Here is a 20695-nt window from a genome sequence, read left to right on the forward strand (position 1 = left end):
CAGAAGAGTAAAGAATGACCATTACATATCACACTGGTGACCCCCTCCCTTTCCATGTAAAATAAGTTCTAGAGGCAGATTCTCATGCAGATCAGTGTCCGGCCCATAGTCTGGAAGAGGTCATTTACATATGAGAAAACCGTGAATATTTCTGGAATAAGACATTAGATCACAAATATCAGATATCATTTTATTCAGCTTCCGATGACCTACATGCCCAAATAAATGGCTTAGGAGTGTTGATCCTACTGACAGATGCCCTTTAACTGGAGATGGGCAATACCCAACAGAAGCTTTTATCTATTAATCTCTGCCATTTTATGGTATTTCAAACATGTAAGATTACGAAAAGTAAAATCACAAAGTCAGGTCAATGCAAAAATCAACAAATCCACAATATCTTTTATACTTGCCTCAGCAAACTTGGACTCAAGTTCAAAATTTCTTTCCTCTACTTGTTTCAGTGTGATTCGTAAATGTTCGTACATTTTCTGAGAATGTTCAGCTCTTTGTCTTTCATTTAGCTCTTTCATTTCCAGCATTGTTATCTTTTTGGAAATGGAAATTATTTCATTATTTGTTATGGCTTTTGTGGCTTTGTCCATTGCAGAGTTACCGCCTAGATTAAAAAAGAAAGGTTCAAATATCTATTCATAATTACAACCATTAAAATCTCTTATATCCGTGTTACACGTAGGACAAAGTAGCAGTCTTTGGGAATATGCACACGGAGTCTAATTCAGACGGATTGCTCTTGAAACCTACCCGAAAAAGCGCTCACTAAACCTGAAATAATTAACATGTACCCAACAACGTCAAATCAACTATGTTCCTATGTGCCATTTTTTTTTAGACGTTTTTTAACCACTTCCAGCTCTGAAAGCCGTGAAGAGACTAAAAGGTGTGACATGACCATTCTTCAGGCAGCAGCTACTTAGGGGTCAAAAAGGATGGACCCGCCAGAGGTCAAACATTTATTGCATATCCTATCAGTATACAATCATGTATAAGTTCTTCATTTATAATAAATAAGAGTATTTTAAAGTCTATAATTTGCTCAAGTAGAAAAATGGAATGTCAGCTACAAAATCTGTATTAAGCAGCACACGTTTGTAAGGGACCTTCCACTTAAAGAAGCCACAACTTTAGTTTAAAAATCTGCAGTTCAGTATGAAACTTTCTTTATGTTCATATGTAAATGGAGTGCTTGGGTAGGCCACATAGTCTTTCTCGCCAGCTACTTCTGTCTCCCATTGCAATGACTGACGGCGCTGATCTAGTTTGCAAAGCTGTGGAAGGAAGGGTTCTTCACAGACTACTTAACATTTTTAGGTTAAGCTGTTGCTGGTTCAATACTATCATTTTTAGTGCTGTAATGTCTACTATTGTTGCATATTTGTCACACACAGACTAGTTAAAAAATTTTTTAGCTATCACCGGTTGCCACCAGATTCCTGAGGAGGCAGGTAGTTAAAAAATGTCGAGTCGACAGCTAAAGACTTGCAGCAAGATTTGAAGGCAGCAGGCACTAAGGTTTGAGTTTGTTTAAGGTGCATATTAGACAGTGAAGGTCTCCATGCCTGAATGCCATGGCGTACACCTCTACTGACCCAAAAGTACAATAGTCAACTGCAATAAATTCAAAAACATAAATAAGCCACAAAAGTTTTGGGACTCTCTTCTGTGGAGTGATGAAACAAAATGGAAACGTTTCAGGCCTATGGGTCAGTGGTATGTCTGGACGCTGGAGAACATCCTGCCTATAATGAAGCATGGAGGTGGCTCGGTGATGATATGAGACTGCTTTGCTTCCTCTGGCAAAGGAAATCTTCAGCATGTACAGGGCAAGATAGCTTCATTTAAAATCAAATCAGGAAATCCTAGGAGAATGCATCAAGTCTTCTGTGAGGAAGTTAAAGGAGTTGTCAAGTACTTTTTTCAATTACCCCAATGTATTTAGAACGTGCCCAAAAGTTTTTTTGTAATTACCTTTAGTTGTATGTATTGCCTGTGAGAGGCGCTATCCTTGGCCGACTCAGTGCTGCGCTCCACGGTGAGTGATGGGCTGTGGGCGGGGTTAACCCACGCGTCACAACCAGCATCCACTGCGCGCTTTCCCTCTACTCATACAGTGGGAAAGCGCACGGTAGATGCTGGATGTGACACACGGGGTAACCCCGCCCACAACCCAGTATCCACCGCGGGGACCGCGCCACTGATGTCACGCTTCACTTGACGTGACATCAGCGGAAGAAAAAGCTAGCTGCTGCCGGGGGTCACGTGATGCCTGTGAGCGTCGCTCAAAGGCAATATATATAACTAAAGGTAACTACAAAAATACTTATGGGCACATGCTAAATACATTGGGGAAATTGAAAAAAGTACTGGACAACTTCTTTAAAGCTGGGTATTCCCATCTCCAAGATCTTATCCCAATATATAGTAGATGTAATAATAATATTAGCAAATACCTCCAATTAGAAATGTAGTATAGTTTTTCTGATTCGCTATGTCACTTACCCAATGTGCTTGACAATGCAGGACCTTAGGTATCCATGGTTACGACCACTGGTATAGTGACAGTTCGTTAGTTGCTAGCGGTTGTAGCCATGGACACCTATGGTCCTGCAATGCCTGCACATGAGAAAAGAGACACAGCGAATCAGAAGAACTATACTACATTTCTAATTGGAGGTATTTCATAATATTATTAGTATTACACCGACTACATATTGGGATAGGATTTGGAGATGGGAATACCCTTCAAGCATCGTTGGACCTTCCAACGTAACAATGATCCTTCGTCCACCAAGGCTGGGTTTCCGATGAAGTCCTTTAGGATTCTAGAGTGGCAGTCACAGTGACTTGACTTGAAACCCATGGAAAATCTTTGATGGGATTGAAAGAAAGCAGTTGCAGCATACAAATCCAAGAATATAAGTGAAATGGATGTTATTCAAGAATGGACTGAGGTTCCTCAGGGTCGCTGCCAGAAGTTTGTGCATGGTATGTATCATGTATGAAGCAGGTCATTAAAGACGGAAGTCATCAAGAGGGTGAATAATTGTGAATGTGTATTAATCATTAAATGTGGCATTTTGTGATGAACTTGGGATAACCACTTGTTCTATCAGTTGTGTTGAGCTACTGAAATTGCTCTTGTTTAACTCTTTCATTACAAACAGAAGAAAATGTGCAAATTTTACTAGTACACCAAATTTCCAATGGGGTGAATAATTTTGATTGCAACTATATATTATAAGTAATAAATTAGGTCTCCAAAAATTATTTTTACCCATTATCGCGATTTACTGTATACTGTAAAATGATGAGAATAACAATCGCTGTCCCCTGCACCAATATCTTCAGCCATAGCTAGATTTTTAGAAACAATAGTCACAAATTACTGATGTTCACCCATTATGGATGGGGCTTATTGCGGCATTAAAAGATGGAGTATTTATTTTTACAGTAACTTCCATAAGAAAGAATGGGTTAAGAATGTGAATTTAGCATAGATGGCAACTATGGGTATTTCATAACCTCTAGTCCTTAGAAATGCAGTAATAACTGAAACTATGCTTAGTGTTCCTTTTATCTCTTATTAAAGAGAAGAAATGATCGTATGACACTACAAACACTACAGGACATCTGGAAGGGGCTAAAAGCTTCAAAGTACTGAAGATAAAACCAAACAAAAGCTCTGTTCACATTTCAGTTCTTCTGATACTGAAGCCAGTAACAGGCCCTCCAAGAGAACGTATGAGGCCAATCACTGGCCCCCCATATCAGAAAAGAGGGACGGAGCATGTCATGGATGACCGGGGAGCTATGGTGCTGCCAGCATATGTACAGGCGAGTATAATGTATTCCTATCATATTGCTTTTTAATTCCTTCTCTCCCCACAGTTTATTATGCCTTGGGGTCTTGAGAGACCTGAGAGCATAACAGAGGTCTTCTCATGGCAATTGGGGCACTATCGAATAGGACTGGAACTAATTTTTAGAAGAGGCACCCATCTTTTCAATAGACATACCAACCCAAATATAGGTTTGGATACATTTGACAAAAGCTTTCCCAGGAAGTGTGAACCTAGTCACAGTAACGTATGGTTGTAAAAAGCAGTACGTACCTAGAGCACCAATGTGATCCCAGGCTTGCTCCAAAGTGTTGAGTTTTTCTTTAGCAATTTCCAATTCTTTGATATAAGAAGTCATCTGCGATTTCAGGGATTCATTCTCAAGCTGGTTCATAGCAAAGCAAAAAAAAAAACCATAATATTTATCTTGGTTTCTTTACAAAAGATGCATATTTTTATTTCAATTTACTCCACATCCTGCTTAAAATGTAATGTGATGATTGCTTAGCCAACTACACTGAAATCTATATGTTGGGATTTAGGCCACAGAGAGGAATATACTCTCCTCACAATGAAATTACAACACCAAGAAGGAGAAGTGATGAGAAGAAATGGAAACAAAGTGGTCACCACTGCAGCCAATCAACAAAGACTGGAGCAGCAGCGGAGGGGAACTGCTGGACAAGGATCAGTAACAGCTTAGTTTGTGATTTTCGACTTCTGCAACCCTTTGGTGCAGTAAATCTTTAAAAGGACAACTCTTTTAAGAATTCATTTGGTAATGCAATAACATATCCTCTTTAATTGTCAGGAGATTACATTGAAACCTATCAAATAATTTTTTTAGGACAGTATGGATTCATGGGAAAACTAATCAATAACCGTGGTTTCTGTTATATATGGATGCCATAAAGCCAATGTGAACACAGCCCAAGTGCAAAATCCTATGCTGATGTCATATTACAGTCAATTTTCTTTACAAGCTAAAAAGAAAAGTCTGTAGATGATTACAGACTGCCGAATCGTGACAGTGTGCAGTGCGCACATTCGCTACTGTCACGATTAAGCAGACTGCGATCACACAGAGCGACTGCGGACTGTCTTTTTAAAGTTGATGGCCAGTCTTGGGTACAAAGCTGCAAGTCCCTGCTTTCCATCAGTCATACAGATGAGCTCTTTTCACATGCATTTTTTTCCTTTCACTAGATGCCTATGTCGTGAAAGCTCACAAAGCATGCGGTTAACTGAAGGTCGTGGGAGGAAAAAATCTTCCAGATAGAAATTCACTTTAATGGAGAGACCACAGTATGTGGGTTGCACTTGCAAAAAAGAAGAATCCTCGATAGAATAAAATGAAGGTTTTTAGGACACCAACGCGTTTTGGTGTAATGTCATTTGTTTTTTTACCTTGAAAAAGGCGACAGTGTTGGAGTAATAAAACCTTCATGTTATACCGTTGAGGATTCCTCATTTCCGCAAGCGCAGCCCTGGTACCATGAGCTCTCCACTAAAGTGAACTATATAAAACTGAACAACGAGCTGCCCTATTAAATAAACCCAGAAAGACATATTCTACTGAATTGAGGCCTAACTGGGATCTATGGATCTGCTTAACATATGCTTCAGGAACTTTCCTGGCATTCGTGATAAAATACTTTAATTGATACAATTTTGGTTGTCTAAGTCACCAATAGTTTGGTTGCAAGAGTTGAGACAGTACCTGTTGAATTCAATAAAAAAAAATCCTTCTTCAGTAGGGATCCTCCTTCTAGTCATGGCTGCAGTCAGTCACAATCTCATGTACCGAAGTGATACAAGGTCCACTTTGTTAGTATTCCGTTCAAGCTCTTTTTATGGAACCCATATTAGATATGGTGTCGGTTATCGTCTGCAGTGCTGATGTCATCTCTATAGCACTGCAGACAATCAGTGAGCTCAGCGACATTGCCCGGAATAGACAGCATGAGCAAGAGCAGCTGTTGCATGACTTCAGCACTGCAAACAATAAGACATTGGGAACAGAAGCAAACTCAGCGCTGGATGCGGTAAACCCCTTTAAATGTAGCTATTTTGTACTCCTATTGATTTATAATGAGACTATCAGGCCTTTTCTAACTGGAAAGAATACTTATGTGCTATTCTATAGTTAACAAAACCTTAGCATTTCTAAACTTCATTTCCAATGTTTGGAGAAATCATTGTACTGTCTAGGCTTTTACAGAATCATCTGCTTTCTTTCCCTTCAGAGACGGATTCCCAGCAGCACATCCATAGACTATACCTCCAAGTGCTCCAGGTTAGCAGTCCTTTGTACGAGCCAATTATCCTTCTGCAGCATGTCCCGGTACTTGGCAGTGAGCTCGTTATACTGCTTGTTGGCCGTTCCGAGCTCCGATAAGGGAATGCTGCCATCCAGAGCTTTTTGTAACGATGCCACTTTAAAAGCCGCAATATCCTGTACAAAAGAGAGAAAAGTTACCAAACTCCCCGCTGTGGGAGCCTATATCCTACAGGAATATGCATACTCCCACTATATCCTCAGAGTTTAGGCTGATCTGGTTAAAGCCATATAGATTTGGAGATGCTCTCCATTACCTTATATCTCTGCAGATAGCCAATCCTTTCTCCCACAGCGACCTCCATATCAGACACTTCACTCCTCAGTTTATCATTTTCTTTCCGCAAATGCTGCTCCATTTCCAATAACGTAGTGTACCTCCTGGTCAGCGACTTCTCATTCACCCGCAGAACAGTCATTTTTCTGAAGTTTTCCGACAGAAGTTTTTTTATTTCATCTGGCGCCATCTTGAGCGTTTCTACCAAATTCTGTGGTGTAAAATAGAAGCAATTTATTATATCTAGTTTGTGGATTCTTTGTCCAAATAGTGCGGGACATATAACCATGAGCATGTGTAATGGGAGGGTTCACTTCAAGGTTCATTGTGATTCTATCACTTAAAAATTCTTAGTTTCAGCTTTGATTTAATCTTTGAGAAGGGAGGAACCAGGGAATGCTAGGGAATGTCATATTCCACGTTCAGACAGCGGACAGAGACAGCCGAAGGGCTGAAAACACGGACCCATAGGTCGCACCATGCAACCGCCTTCCCATGCCCACCGACCCAATCTCACCGCTGTCTACATCCTCTGGATGCAGATGGCGTGGAAAACAATGGTGGAGGAGGGAGCCGCCAGCTCCATCTTCCACCATTATGCATGTGCGACTGAGACAGCAGACGCGGATTACGTACACAATAGATACCAGTTTTCACAATTGTACTGGAATACACATAAAGAAAAAGGATAAAAACAGTCATGTGCACCAGTATGCGCACTAGGTGCTTTCTCTAGGACTGTGTCTACACATGCATCTAATTAAATATTTATCATTGATTCCTGCCTGATTACTTCCGATGCGCACTATTTACTTTCGATGCGCACTATTTACTTTCGATGCGCACTATTTACTTCCGATGCGCACTATTTACTTTCGATGCGCACTATTTACTTTCATTCAACTTTACTGACACATGTTCTTAACACACTGACTCCAATGATGCCATCTCCCACCGCTGGTAACAAATTAATTAACATGTATATACATAGGATGTCATGAGCCATTTGCACTGCACGTTTGCCCTGATGAAGCCACATTTCTAGTGGCGATACGCATGGGGTGGGTTTCTCTTTCCCTGATCAATGCATTCTTCATGATACAGGTTTCCTAAGCAAGCTTTAGTTTATATATTTGCTGACTTGGATTTTTTCTGGTTGTGATCACAGTATTACTTGTTTAGTTAAAATGTTTAATTAACCAGGTTATTTTCGTTTTTATTTTACTACCTTACCTTGGTTTGATTTCAATCTTTCTTAATTTACCTTAGTTTATGGTGCACATTATTTCATGCCCTAATTTATCCTCTATTGATAGTTTTGGTTGTTGCAATTTCCAAACCATTGCTTTGTATCACCTGTTTACTTTCCATTTAGGAAGTTATTTCACTTTTCTTTATAGTTTTCAACATCCAGCACTTCTATTAAAGCCACATTACTTGCTAATGTCACCATGTTTATCAAAATATCAGACAGGGAAAATGTAAACTCTATTATGGGTTTATCTGATTTATATTTTTGATAGCCATTTGGCCTTTTGAGTGTTTTTAATGTACGGTATATGTTTTTGGCTTTCATTAAATTATTTATAGGTGATCCCTTTCTTTGTCAGTTGTCTTTTTGGTGACAAAGTCACTGGTAAGGTGATAGAGGGAAACTATGTTTCACAGAGGTTATTAGCGTCCGTGAATTAAAACAATGAAGTGTGCTCCAGCATGTTATTTGCTGAGAGGGTTAAACCTCCTAAAAGGGAGTGGTTTTTGTTAATGGCCATTGTAAAGGGTGGGAGGCCATTCACCATATCTACACCTCAGGGTGTCGTCTTGGGTTTGAATACTCAGCCTGTTGAGGCATTTAGTGTTCAGGAGGTTTGGAGAGAGTAACTCCAGATCTGATGGTGTGGAGCTATCCTGAACCATGTGTAGTTGCTGAACTCTGAGCAGGCTAATCCCTGCTACCACAAAAACTGTGCTTTTGTGTTAACATTTTGCTTTTGTTCTCCTGTTTTGCCCAGCGGGCCGGGTTTTCTTTTTTTGTACTCAGTGTTGGTTTATGCTGCATTTTAATAAACCAACCAGAAGTTTTAAAGAGACAGCGTACCTATGTCTACCTTCGTGTGCAGCTGAGTGAGCGATCTACCACAGTATGCTATAGGTTGATCTCTTGCATACGGTAGTGCCCTCTTTATCTTTGCTGTTCTAGGACGGACAAGAAGCAGCAAGGATTTTGATTTTTAGGGCAGTATACTGCAGGGATGTGAAAAAATAACAGCTGAAAAATCATTGAAGTAATGAAATGATATATTTTTATAACTGTAAATCATTTTTCATTGCAGTCATTGAATTTACGTCTCATGCTACAAAACTCAGAGTCTTGTAGGAATCCTGCAGAGAACACAGGTTCATTTCCTGCTGATCTGTTCAGTTTCTAGGTTATAATTGGTGTTCCTTTAATATTATTATGACATATGAAAGAACATCCATAAAGAATAGAAAACATATAATAAATTCCCTAAGGTCTAGGCCTTGTCTTTCTCCAAATGTATCCTCTCTCAATGACTTAAGACGAAATGTTCCAAGTAACCACATTTATTGTAGTTAGCAATGAGACTTGTACTGTAATTGTGAATGATGACCGTACTTACGGTAATTCTGTACCATGTAAGCCATGTTTTGATTGTTGCTATTTTTTTTTCTACATAAAATAGTTTCCAATACTAGCAAAATATTGTTTGAGCAAGTCCTACTCTAGTAACGGAAGCTGATCTGCAGTACCCAGAAGTCACCACTAAACAAGGTGACAGAGCTGTGGTGTTCCGCTCTGTAGCCTGTTTACATCTGGATGCTACTGGTGGTGATAACAGCTTATTAGTGGGGGAGCAGGTTGTCGGACCCCCTACCAATCTGATACCTATGAAAACAAAATGGAAGCTTATGGATCTAGCCTCCTTTTATCTACAATAAGCTCTGGAGGCAGAGTCTCAAGGAGATCTATGTCCGGCCCATAGATCTTAACAGCTCATTTACATAAAAGAAATATGTGGATTTCTCCAGAATAAGATTTTATTCAGTTTCTTATAGCCTACATGTCCATATAAACAGCTAAGGAGGGTTGGTCCTAATGACAGATTGCCTTTAACGCAACATCATTGATATTGTACAACAATGCTCCCTAAAATAGGAAATATAAGCACCGTATACAGAAAAGCACGTTTCCTGAAATATTGAAATTAATAAGACAAGTGCCGATATAATGATTGCACACTGTAAGCACTACCGTCACAAATCATTCATAATGCACATTTGCAGAAGTGGACAACACTTACCATATATTCCTTTATTTGTACGGTATCCTGTTCTTTTTCACCTTCTAATTTAGAAATTTCTTCCTTAAGACTTTTTATGTCCACCTGCCAAGACTCTCTATCACTGCACCAAAAAATAAATATATATTAGTAAAGTACAGCCATATACGGTACATACTTGCACACATGCATGGATTTTAACCCTTTCGCGCCAGAGCCTGTTTTCACCTTCAATTTTTTCAATTCTGACCACTGACACTTTATGAGGTAATTACTCTGGAACGCTTCAACGGATTCCCCTGATTCTGAGAATGTTTTTTTGTGACATATTGTAATTCATGATTGTGGTAAAATGTCTTCGATATCACTTGCGTTTATTTGTGGAAAAAAAAGGAAATTTGGCGAAAATTTTGAACATTTTGAAATTTTCAAACTTTGAATTTTCATGCCCTTAAATCAGAGAGATATGTCACACAAAATAGTTAATAAATAACATTTCCCACATGTCTATTTTACATCAGCACAATTTTGGAACCAACATTTTTTTTTGTTAGGAAGTTCTAAGGGTTAAAAGTTGACCAGCGATTTCTCATTTTTCCAACAAAATTTACAAACCATTTTTTTTAGGGACCACATCACATTTGAAGTGACTTTGAGGAGCCTTTATGACAGAAAATACCCAAAAGTGACACCATTCTAAAAACTGCACCCCTCAAGGTGCTCAAAACCACATTCAAGAACTTTATTAACCCTTCAGGTGCTTCACAGGAATTTTTGGAATGTGGAAGAAAACAATGAACATTTAACTTTTTTTTTTACAAAAATGTTACTTTAGACCCAATTTTTTTATTTTCACAAAGGTAACAGGAAAAAAGGGACTACACAATTTCTTCTGAGCACGCTGATACCCCATATGTGAGGGAAAACCACTGTATGGGCACACTGCAGGGTTCGGAAGGGAAGGAGCGCCATTAGACTTTTTGAATGTAAAATTTGTTTGAATAATTAGCAGACGCCATGTTGCATTTGGGGAGCCCCTGATGTGCCTAAACAGTGGAAACCCCCCACAAGTGACACCATTTTGGAAACTAGACCCCTTAGGGAACTTATCTAGATGTGTGGCGAGCACCTTGAACCCCCAGGTGCTTCACAGAAGTTTATAATATTGAGCCGTAAAAATAAAATTTTCACATTTTTCATCCCTTAATTTTGCATTATCATAAGGGTAACAGGAGAAATTGCACCATGAAATTTGTTGTGCAATTTCTCCTGAGTACGCCGATACCCCATATGTGGGGGAAAACCACTGCTTTGGTGTACGGCAGGGTTCGGAAGATAAAGGAGCGCTATGTTGGCTGGGATAGGTTGCAGACACCATGTCACATTTGAAGAGTCGCTGACATGCCGAAACAGCAGAAACCCCCACAAGTGACCCCATTTTGTTGACTACACCTCTCAAGGAATTCATCTAGGGAGGTAGTGAGTATTTTTTTAATTTTTAAATTTATACCATTGGGCAGTGAAGAAAACATAATTATATTTTTACCACAAAAAAATGTTTTACCCTCAGGTTTTACATTTTCACACAGGGCAATGGGTAAAAATGGTGCCGAAATGTGTCACACAATTTCTTCTAAACGTGGCAATACCCCCTATGTGGCAGTACCGTACCGCTTAGCCATACGGCGAGATCCGGGAGGGACGGAGCGCTATTTGACAATTGGAGAGCAAATTATTGTAGAATAGTTTGCGGACTCCATATACACAGCCCCTAAGTGCTAGAAGAGCAGAATCCCCCCTCAAGTGACCCCATTTTGGAAATTATACCCCTTTGGGGATTTACCTACAGGTGTAGTGACGATTTTGACTCCATGGGTCTTTTCCAGAAAACAAGCAGCAGTGGATGTTGCTGAGTGAAAATTTCAAACTGCTGTTGAAGTGACCAGTACGCTGTAGTGACCAGTACACGTTGTGCCCAGCTCGTGCTTCTGGAGACATGCACCTGTAAATTAGGCAAGCTCTCATCGCTACAGGAATGCCAAACATGTGGACCCTAAATGTAGTTTAGGCACGTTGTGGGGCTCAGAAGGGAGGGACGCATTTGGATTTGGGAGCACAACATTTTCTGAATTTCTTTTGGGGGGCAAGGGCCATTTTGCTTTTCCAGAGCCTTTCTGCTACCAGTAACTTGGAAGTCCCTTATATTTTTAATAGATAATGGACCGGAGTGGGGACTAGCTTTTTTTGGGGACTGAGTTGAAGCTTTTATTGGGAACATTTTACATAACATTTATCCGGCGCTCTAGGCTGAGCACTTACATCGGTGTTTCCATCTAAATTTCCAAGTGATGTAATTCAGATGAAACCCCTGCGGGATCCATTCACTATAATGAGGCAGCAGAGTTACTCTGGACTCCGTCTGGCCTGTGTTTAGCGGTGTCCTTTTTTTCAGAAGTGCACAAAATTGTGGCTAACCGCACTTTTATGCACACCTAAAAAACCTGACACCATGGGATCACAGGCCAGACGGCATCCTCAGTGCCTATATCTGCCTCATTACAGGAAATCTTCCATCATGGGTTCTGTCACAATCACGTATTTCAGAGATTTACACGGAAACTCTTATCCTGTGCTCTGCGCTGAGCACAGGATAAATGTGAGCAGAGCCTTACTGCGATCTCTGGGAGACATAAGAAACAAATCAGCAGCAGGTGAAGAATTGGTTTTATTTATTTTTTATGCCGTTCCTCGTGCGGTATAACCGATTAGATTACTTTATTCTTCGGGTCAGTGCGATTACAGCGATACCAGATTCATATCGGGTTTTTATGACTGACAGCTGTCACACACTAAAAAACGTTTTTTTTGCAAAATCTAGTTTTTGCATCGCCATATTTTGAGAGCTATAATTTTTCCATATTTCGGCCGACAGAGTCATGTGAGGGCCTTTTTTTTTTGCGGGACAAGTTGACATTTTTATTGGTACCATTTTTGGGTTCGTGACATTTTTTGATTGCTTTCTATTCCGTTTTTTGGGAGGTAAAATGAACAAAAACCAACAATTCAGGAATTGTTTTTTGAGGTTTTTTTTTATGCATTCTGTGTGTGGTAAAAGTGATAAGGCAGCGTTATTCTTCGGGTCAGTAGGTTTACAGCGGTACCACATTTATATCTTTTTTTATGTTTTGGCGCTTTTACACAATAAAGCTATTTTATAGAAAAAATAATTTTTTTCATCGCTTTATTCTGAGAGCTATAAGTTTTTTATTTTTCGGCTGATGGAGCTGTATGGCGGCTTTTTCTTTTGCGGAACAAGATGACGTTTTCAGTGGTACCATTTTTATTTCCATTTGGCTTTTTGATCGCATTTTATTCCACTTTTTGTTTGGCGATATGATGAAAAAGCATAGTTTTTTGCTCCGTTTTTTTTTTTTACGGTGTGCATTGAAGGAGTTAATTAGTGTGACAGTTTTATAGATCGGGTTGTTTCGGACGCGGCGATACCAAATATGTGTACTTTTTTTGTTTTTGCATAAATATACTGCTTTATTAGTTTAATATTTTATTTATTTTTATTTATTTTGTGATTTTTTTTTTTTAACAGTTTGAAAACATTTTTTAGACTCCATATAGTTTCGCCCACGCCCTCGGAAGAAGCAAGCAGGGCGAAAAGTGCGCGTCGGGGCTGCATTGTGGAGCCAACATATAGTTATACCTCGGTCTACAGGTGAATAATACTCCAGACTCTATACTTTTGCCTAGAATAACCTCTATTTAAGCTGTTGTGGCGCTCGGTTACTTTTGGTTTTGATGCCATTGAATACAACAGCTTTATACATATATCCAAAATCTTCCTTTGATACAGTTATGGGACATTTTTTTGCACAGGGCACTTTGGAGACGGGCTGTAGAAGTGAATAATTATCTCCTAATTGGATGCCAATCAGTGCAATAGTTTTATATGTATAGGACAAATCCCCACTATATTTTGATATTAGAGATATATATTCTTTTCTGCACTATGCACTTTAGTAATATTTTGTGGGTTTTCATTCAGTAATCAACTAATAATTTGTTTCTGGCGCTATACATGTATAATGGTCATGGAAGTATATTTTGACACTTTAGCACTTTTATCACTTTAGAGGTTGGTCCTAATAGCTTCAAAAGGATCTTGATAAATCAGGTTATACATTTATTATGTCTGTTGTGAATTGTATAGACAATATATATGGTTGAGCCCCAATGCTCTTTTTCAGTATCCTTTCCTTTTTATATGTTTTTTATTAACAATAAAATATATATCTTTTAATGAATATGTGCGTCACTTCTTAACTCAGTTGGTAATATGTAGTACCTTAGTGAGTGTTGTTTAATGCAATAGACATGTATTGCATTGCATGAGAGCTCTGCTGACAGTGTAAAACTGTCATTATCTCCTGCTAGACTCAGCTGCAGGCTGAGCCTAGCAGGACACCCACCGTACATGGCAGACTCAGAGGTGTACATAGCAGACTCAGAGGCGGTCATGTGACCTCCGGCTGCCATGACAACGCCAGGTCCTCTTAGACATCACGGAGGCCATCGGAGAGGTAAGTGGACGACCCCCTCTCCTCTCACTATCTTCTAAATGCCGCGATCGCTATAGATTGTGGCATCTAGAAGATAGCAAAGGGTTAACATCATTGGGACTTGATCCAATCAGGTCCCGATGATGTTCCCTGTCAGAGCTATCGCTCTGCACCTCACAAGCAGCGCTTGCAGGACCCTGGGGGTCCTGAGGGCTGCAGGACCACTGACCGTTTATGAACGTCGGCACTGCACAGAGCCCAGGCAGCGCCGACGTTTATATACAGTGGGCGATCGGGAAGCGGTTAAACATCACGTCCATGATCCATCTGTTACCTCTGATACTCCTTGTAGATGAGCCCCTGCTGATGACGCATCACTGCTAGCTTTCTCTTATATTCTTCTAGCGCTTCTTCCAATATCACAACTGACTTTTCTTTAGACTCGACCTCCTAAAATAAAATAGATAGGATGGATCAGGATATTAGGTTCTTTTAAAGGTCAAATGTAACGTAATAGCATTATAGACCACTGCATTTGTTCATATTTTGTAGCAGTACAGGTGCAACTTACTTTACATGAGAAGTACAAGGGAAAATATGTGCCACTTTGAGAAATTTTCACATTTTAAAGAAGCACTCCTCCCATCAAAATTTGTATCCTCTTAACATATTGCAGTCATCATATTATATAGCGCTGTGCACTTACAATTGTTCATTTTACCCTTCTACCCAGATAATTCTTCTGTTTTCCATTAGGTCTATGAGATAACATGATTGTAAATTGACTAGCTGAATACTTCTGAGCTCTATGTAGAAAGAAGAGGTCAATTTTCCCTGTATGAGTCATGGGTCACTGTAAAGGTCCCTGGAAGGGGGAGGAGGGAGCAGGTGGGTCAGGAGGGGAATGATAAATGCAGGGACAACAGACTTCCTGTTTCTACAAAGAGCAGAAAAAGAGAAGAATTAACTGGTTAGAAAGCATAAAATATGATTATTGCAATATATTAAGAGGGTAAAAACTATGATGGTAGTGCTTCTTTAAGAAAGCATAATTATTCTGCAACTAAAAAATTTGTGCCAGTTACTACTTTCAAGCTGTCTACTTACTGTCTGTGAATATAAATATTCACAGTTTGCATAAAGTGGATGGAAACTCATCAGTCCTGCTCATGCAGCTGCTGGGTTTGTTGTAAACAGTCTATTATATTCCTGCTTCTCATATAATGACAGGACGAGCTACAGTGTAATCTGAATTTAGAGTTGCTGGAGAGCAGGATGGTCTGCTGACCAGCATATAGAATAAAAGAATGTTAGAGGTAGAAGGGACCTCCAGGGTCGTGTCCAACCCCCTGCTCAATGCAGGATTCACTAAACCATCTCAGACAGATGTCTGTCCAGCCTCTGTTAGAAGACTTCCATTGAAGGGGAACTCACCACCTCTCGTGGCAGCCTGTTCCACTCATTGATCACCCTCACTGTCAAAAAGTTTTTTCTAATATCTAATCTGTATCTTTTCCCATTCAGTTTCATCCCATTGCTTCTAGTCTATCTTTGTGCAAATGTGAATAAAGATGATCCTTCTACAATGTGACAGCCCTTCAGACATTTGTAGACAGCTATTAAGTCTCCTCTCAGTATTCTCTTTTGCAAGCTAAACATTCCCAAATCCTGTAACCGTTCTTCATTGTTTGTAGACCGGTCATCATCCTGGTTGCTCTTCACTGAACTTGCTCCAGTTTTTCGATGCCTTTTATAAAATGTGATGCCCAGAACCGGACACAATATTCCAGATGAGGTCTGACCAAAGAGGAGTAAAGTGCAATAATGACTTCACGTGATCTAGACTGTATGCTTCTGTTAATACATCCCAGAATTGTATTTGCCTATTTTGCTAATGCATGACACTGTTGACTCATGTTCAGTCTGGGATCTATTAGTATACCTAAGTCTTTTTCACATGTGCTGTTGCTTAGCCCTATTCCTCCCATTCTGTATATGATGTTCCAGTGTGGATCTTTTTTGAATCCTCACTCTCTTTTCTACTATTAGCTATCCCTTCTAGCTTTGTGTCATCAGCAAATTTAATCAGCTTACCCTCAATTCCTTCATCTAAATCATTGATAAAGATGTTAGACAACACAGGGCCCAGGACAGAGCCCTGTGGTACCCCAATTGAGACATTCTTCCAACTGGATGTGAAGCCATTTACGACCACTCTTTGGGTCCGATCACTAAGCCAGTTATGAATCCACCTAACTGTTACCTTGTCTATTCCATAGTTGGTCATTTTTTCAATAAGGATGGTGTGAGATACTTTTTCAAGTGCTTTGCTGAAGTCAAATCCAAACGACACTACTCCATCCTCCTACTCCTGGACCTGTCATCTGTCTTTGACACGGTGGACCATTCCCTCTTACTATTACTACAGACTCTCTCATCTCTTGGCATCACAGACTTGGCCCTATCTTGGATCTCCTCATACCTAACAGACTGGACATTCAGATTCTCCCACTCACACACCACCGCTTCATCTCGCGCCCTATCTGTCGGTGTCCCCCAAGGCTCAGTTATAGTGCCCCTGCTCTTCTCCATTTACACCTTTGGCCTGGGACAGCTCTCATGGCTTTCAGTATCACCTCTATGCTGATGACACACAGATCTACCTCTCTGGACCCGATATCAACTCCTTACTAACCAGAATCCCACAATGTCTGTTTGCTATTTCATCCTTCTTCTCTGCTAGATTTCTAAAATTGAACATGGATAAAACCGAACTCATCATCTTTCCCCCACCTCACTCAACCCCCCCATCTGACCTATCCATCACAGTTAATGACTGCCCACTTTCTCCAGTAACACAAGCTTGCTGCCTCGGGGTAACCCTGGACTCTGATCTCTCCTTCAAACCACATATCCAAACACTTTCCACTTCCTGCCGACTCCAACTCAAAAATATCTCCAGGATCCGCACATTCCTCAGCAAAAACACTAGTGCATGCCCTCATCATCTCCCGCCTCGACTACTGCAACCTCCTGCTCTGTGGCCTCCCTTCGAACACTTTTGCACCCCTCCAATCTATCCTAAACTCAGCTGCCTGACTATTCCACCTGTCCCCTCGTGATTCTCTGGCAGCCTCTCCCCTCTGTCAATCCCTGCACTGGCTCCCCCCATAGCCCAGAGACTAAAGTTCAAGACCGTTACCCTGGCATACAAAGCCATGCACAACCTGTCTCCCCCATACATCTGTGACCTAGTCTCCTGGTACTTACCTACACGCAACCTCCGATCTTCACAAGATCTCCTTCTCTACTCTTATCTCCTCTTCCCACAATCGCATACAAAATTTCTCCCGTGCATCGCCCCTACTCTGGAACTCTCTACCCCATTATATCAGACTCTCGCCGACCGTGGAAACCTTCAAAAGGAACCTGAAGACCTACCTCTTCCGACAAGCCTACAAACTGCAGTAACCCTCGCTCCACCTTACCGCTGAACGACCATCTCTATCCTTACCTACTGTATTCTCACCCATCCCTTGTAGACTGTGAGCCCTTGCGGGCAGGGTCCTCTCTCCTCCTGTACCAGTCGCTCACTCGTTTTGTTCAAGATTATTGTGTTTTTGCTATGTATACCCCTTTTTTCACATGTAAAGAGCCATGGAATAAATGGCGCTATAATAATAAATAATAATACTGCGTTTCTCTGATCCACCCAGTGATTCTGACATAGAAGGAAATATAGTAGTAGATATGCAATGAGATAACTCCTATGTTATGAAGTTGTGCGTGTTATAATAAAGTATAAGATGCACTTCAGAAAACGCTAACCAGGATACAAATGGAGCAGACCTGGGCAAACTGCAGTGCATGGGCCACATCTGCCCCTTTGGCAGTTCCTGTCCATCCACAGAACAGGACAGCAAACGTCCTGGATACGATGGAGGACCTAAATTGCCACCTCCCATACCATAGTACCCACATGCCTGGCATCTCGATTTCAACTTATCTGCAGCCCCAGAATGTAAATACATCTGAATACCATGGTGGAACAGAAGTCATTGGTTCCCTATTCCACCATTCGCCTATGCGTCTGAGTGTCAGTGCAGTAGGAATGTCACTAAATTGTACCTCCAGCACAGAATCTCAGTCCATGTACTGCACAGAGTGGAGCAGTGCATTAGGCGAATGGGGAGAGACAGGTATTATTTTTTTTGTCAGACAGTACTTGTGGGGATCATTCTGCTTGGGGAGCTGTGGGGACACCATACTATGTGGGTGGAGAGGGGGCTGTGGGCGCATAATACAGTGTTTGTGTGTGGGATATTATACTCTGCGTGGGGGGCAGTGAGGGTATCATATTGTGTGTGAGGGGCAGTGGGGGCATCATACTGTGTTTTGAGCTTTTGGGGCATCATACTGTGTACATGAGGAGATTGTGGGGGGCACTTTACTGTGTGTGGGGGAGATGTGGGGGTATTATACTGTATGTGGAGCAGTGGGGGCATCAAACTGAGTGGAGAGACTGTTTATCAAGGTACCTCTATACTTATGGCTGAATAACAAAAACAGTAAGATTTATAAACTTCATAAATAGCAGTATTTTATATGTTACTTGCAATTGATAATAAAATATGTTACTTTAAGCCTTGCTGTAACATGTATTAGCATTACTAGCTAGTCAATAGTCTTAGATGGGGTTGTGAAAATCTGGTGACAGATTCCAAATCGAGAGTAGCATAATGTAGAGGCAGAGACCCTGATTCTAATGATTAGCCACATACTAAGCTGCTTGCTTCAGTTTTGATAAAATCATTGCTTTATCTGCGGCAGATCTACCAGTTCTCTGAATTCAGAGTTCTGTATAATCCCGCCCACAGCACTGATTGTGTACACTGTGCATAGGCAAAAAGCTGCCAATCAGTGGTGGGGTTATACGGGGTTCATGAATATGGAGGATTTCATAGCAGCAGGTTTACTAGTCCTTTAGTCATAATCTGCTGCTGATAAAACAGTGATTTTATTGAAACTATAGAAAGCCACCTAGTAAGTGACACATCGCTGTGTGAGAAAAACCTGGTAACAGATTCCATTTAATTCTAATCATTATTAATAGATAAAAATTAATATACAATAAATTATAGTCTACTGCATGATCAAGTTATTGAGGGGGTCTATGTTTCTCTCAGATTCTTGTTATATCCAGTGGAAAGCCGGGTAGGATAAAGTTAAAGGGGTATTCCCATCTCCAGGATCCTATCCCAATATGTAGAAAGTGTAATAATAATAATATTAGCAAATACCCCAATTAGAAATGTAGTATAGTATTTATGATTCGCTATTTCTCTTTCCTCATGTGCAGGCATTGCAGGACCTTAGGTATCCATGGTTACGTCCACTGATAAAGTCACAGTTAGTTAGTTGCTAGTGGTCATAACCATGGATACCTAAGGTCCTGTAATGCCTGCACATGTGATAAGAGAGATAGCGAATCATAAATACTATTCTACATTTCTAATTGGGGGTATTTGCTAATATTATTATTATTACACCTACTACATATTGGGATAGGATCTTGGAGATGTGAATACCCCTTTAAATCTAGCACTACAGGTACTGATGAGGTACACCTGGCTAGCTATGCATATAACCAGGCTATGAGTTCACCTTAGTCTCCCAGCATGGGGAGGAAGAAAGGATACATCTCTATGAGAGGAGACTGCACAGGTCGTGTGCTTCACAACGGCAAGTATCAGTTGCTATTGACAACGGTTGTTTTGTGTGACTGGACTGGGACTAGTTCAGCCGAGTCTGAGTAGTTAAGGACATATTATTTACCATATTTTTTGGACTATAAGACACACTTTTTGCCTCCAAAATTTTGGAGGAAAGTCGGGGGTGCGTCTTTTAGTCAGAACATACAGTGCAGACCAAAAGTTTGGACACACCTTCTCATTTAAAGAATTTTCTGTATTTTCAGGACTATGAAAATTGTATATTCACACTGAAGGCATCAAAACTATGAATTAACACACGTGGAATTATATACTTAACAAAAACGTGTGAAACAACTGAAAAAATGTCTTATATTCTAGGTTCTTCAAAGTAGCCACCTTTTGATTTGATGACTGCTTTGCACACTCTTGGCATTCTCTTGATGAGCTTCAAGAGGTAGTCACCGGAAATGGTTTTCACTTCACAGGTGTGCCCAGTCAGGTTTAATAAGTGGGATTTCTTGCCTTATAAATGGGGTTGGGGCCATCAGTTGTGTTGTGCAGAAGTCTGGTGGATACACAGCTGATAGTCCTACTGAATAGACTGTTAGAATTTGTATTATGGCAAGAAAAAAG

The 20695-nt window shown here is 40.4% G+C and overlaps 1 protein-coding gene across 2 annotated transcripts in view; it reads right to left on the reverse strand.

Moving 5' to 3' along the window:
- CEP290 (centrosomal protein 290) overlaps positions 1 to 20695 on the reverse strand; it is a 227368-nt gene that overhangs the window by 132064 nt on the left and 74609 nt on the right. For both annotated transcript variants that reach the window (XM_073651634.1, XM_073651633.1), the window contains exons 22-27: positions 14683 to 14798; positions 9799 to 9901; positions 6456 to 6686; positions 6142 to 6315; positions 4134 to 4245; positions 414 to 619 (exon numbers count right to left, since the gene is read on the reverse strand). In XM_073651634.1, coding sequence (XP_073507735.1) covers positions 414 to 619; positions 4134 to 4245; positions 6142 to 6315; positions 6456 to 6686; positions 9799 to 9901; positions 14683 to 14798 — 942 coding nt within the window. The remainder of the gene's footprint in view (positions 1 to 413; positions 620 to 4133; positions 4246 to 6141; positions 6316 to 6455; positions 6687 to 9798; positions 9902 to 14682; positions 14799 to 20695) is intronic.

Source organism: Phyllobates terribilis, unplaced genomic scaffold (genome assembly GCF_046119375.1).
Source record: "Phyllobates terribilis strain yellow unplaced genomic scaffold, ASM4611937v1 Scaffold_11__3_contigs__length_659146591, whole genome shotgun sequence".
Taxonomy (NCBI): Eukaryota; Metazoa; Chordata; class Amphibia; order Anura; family Dendrobatidae; genus Phyllobates; species Phyllobates terribilis.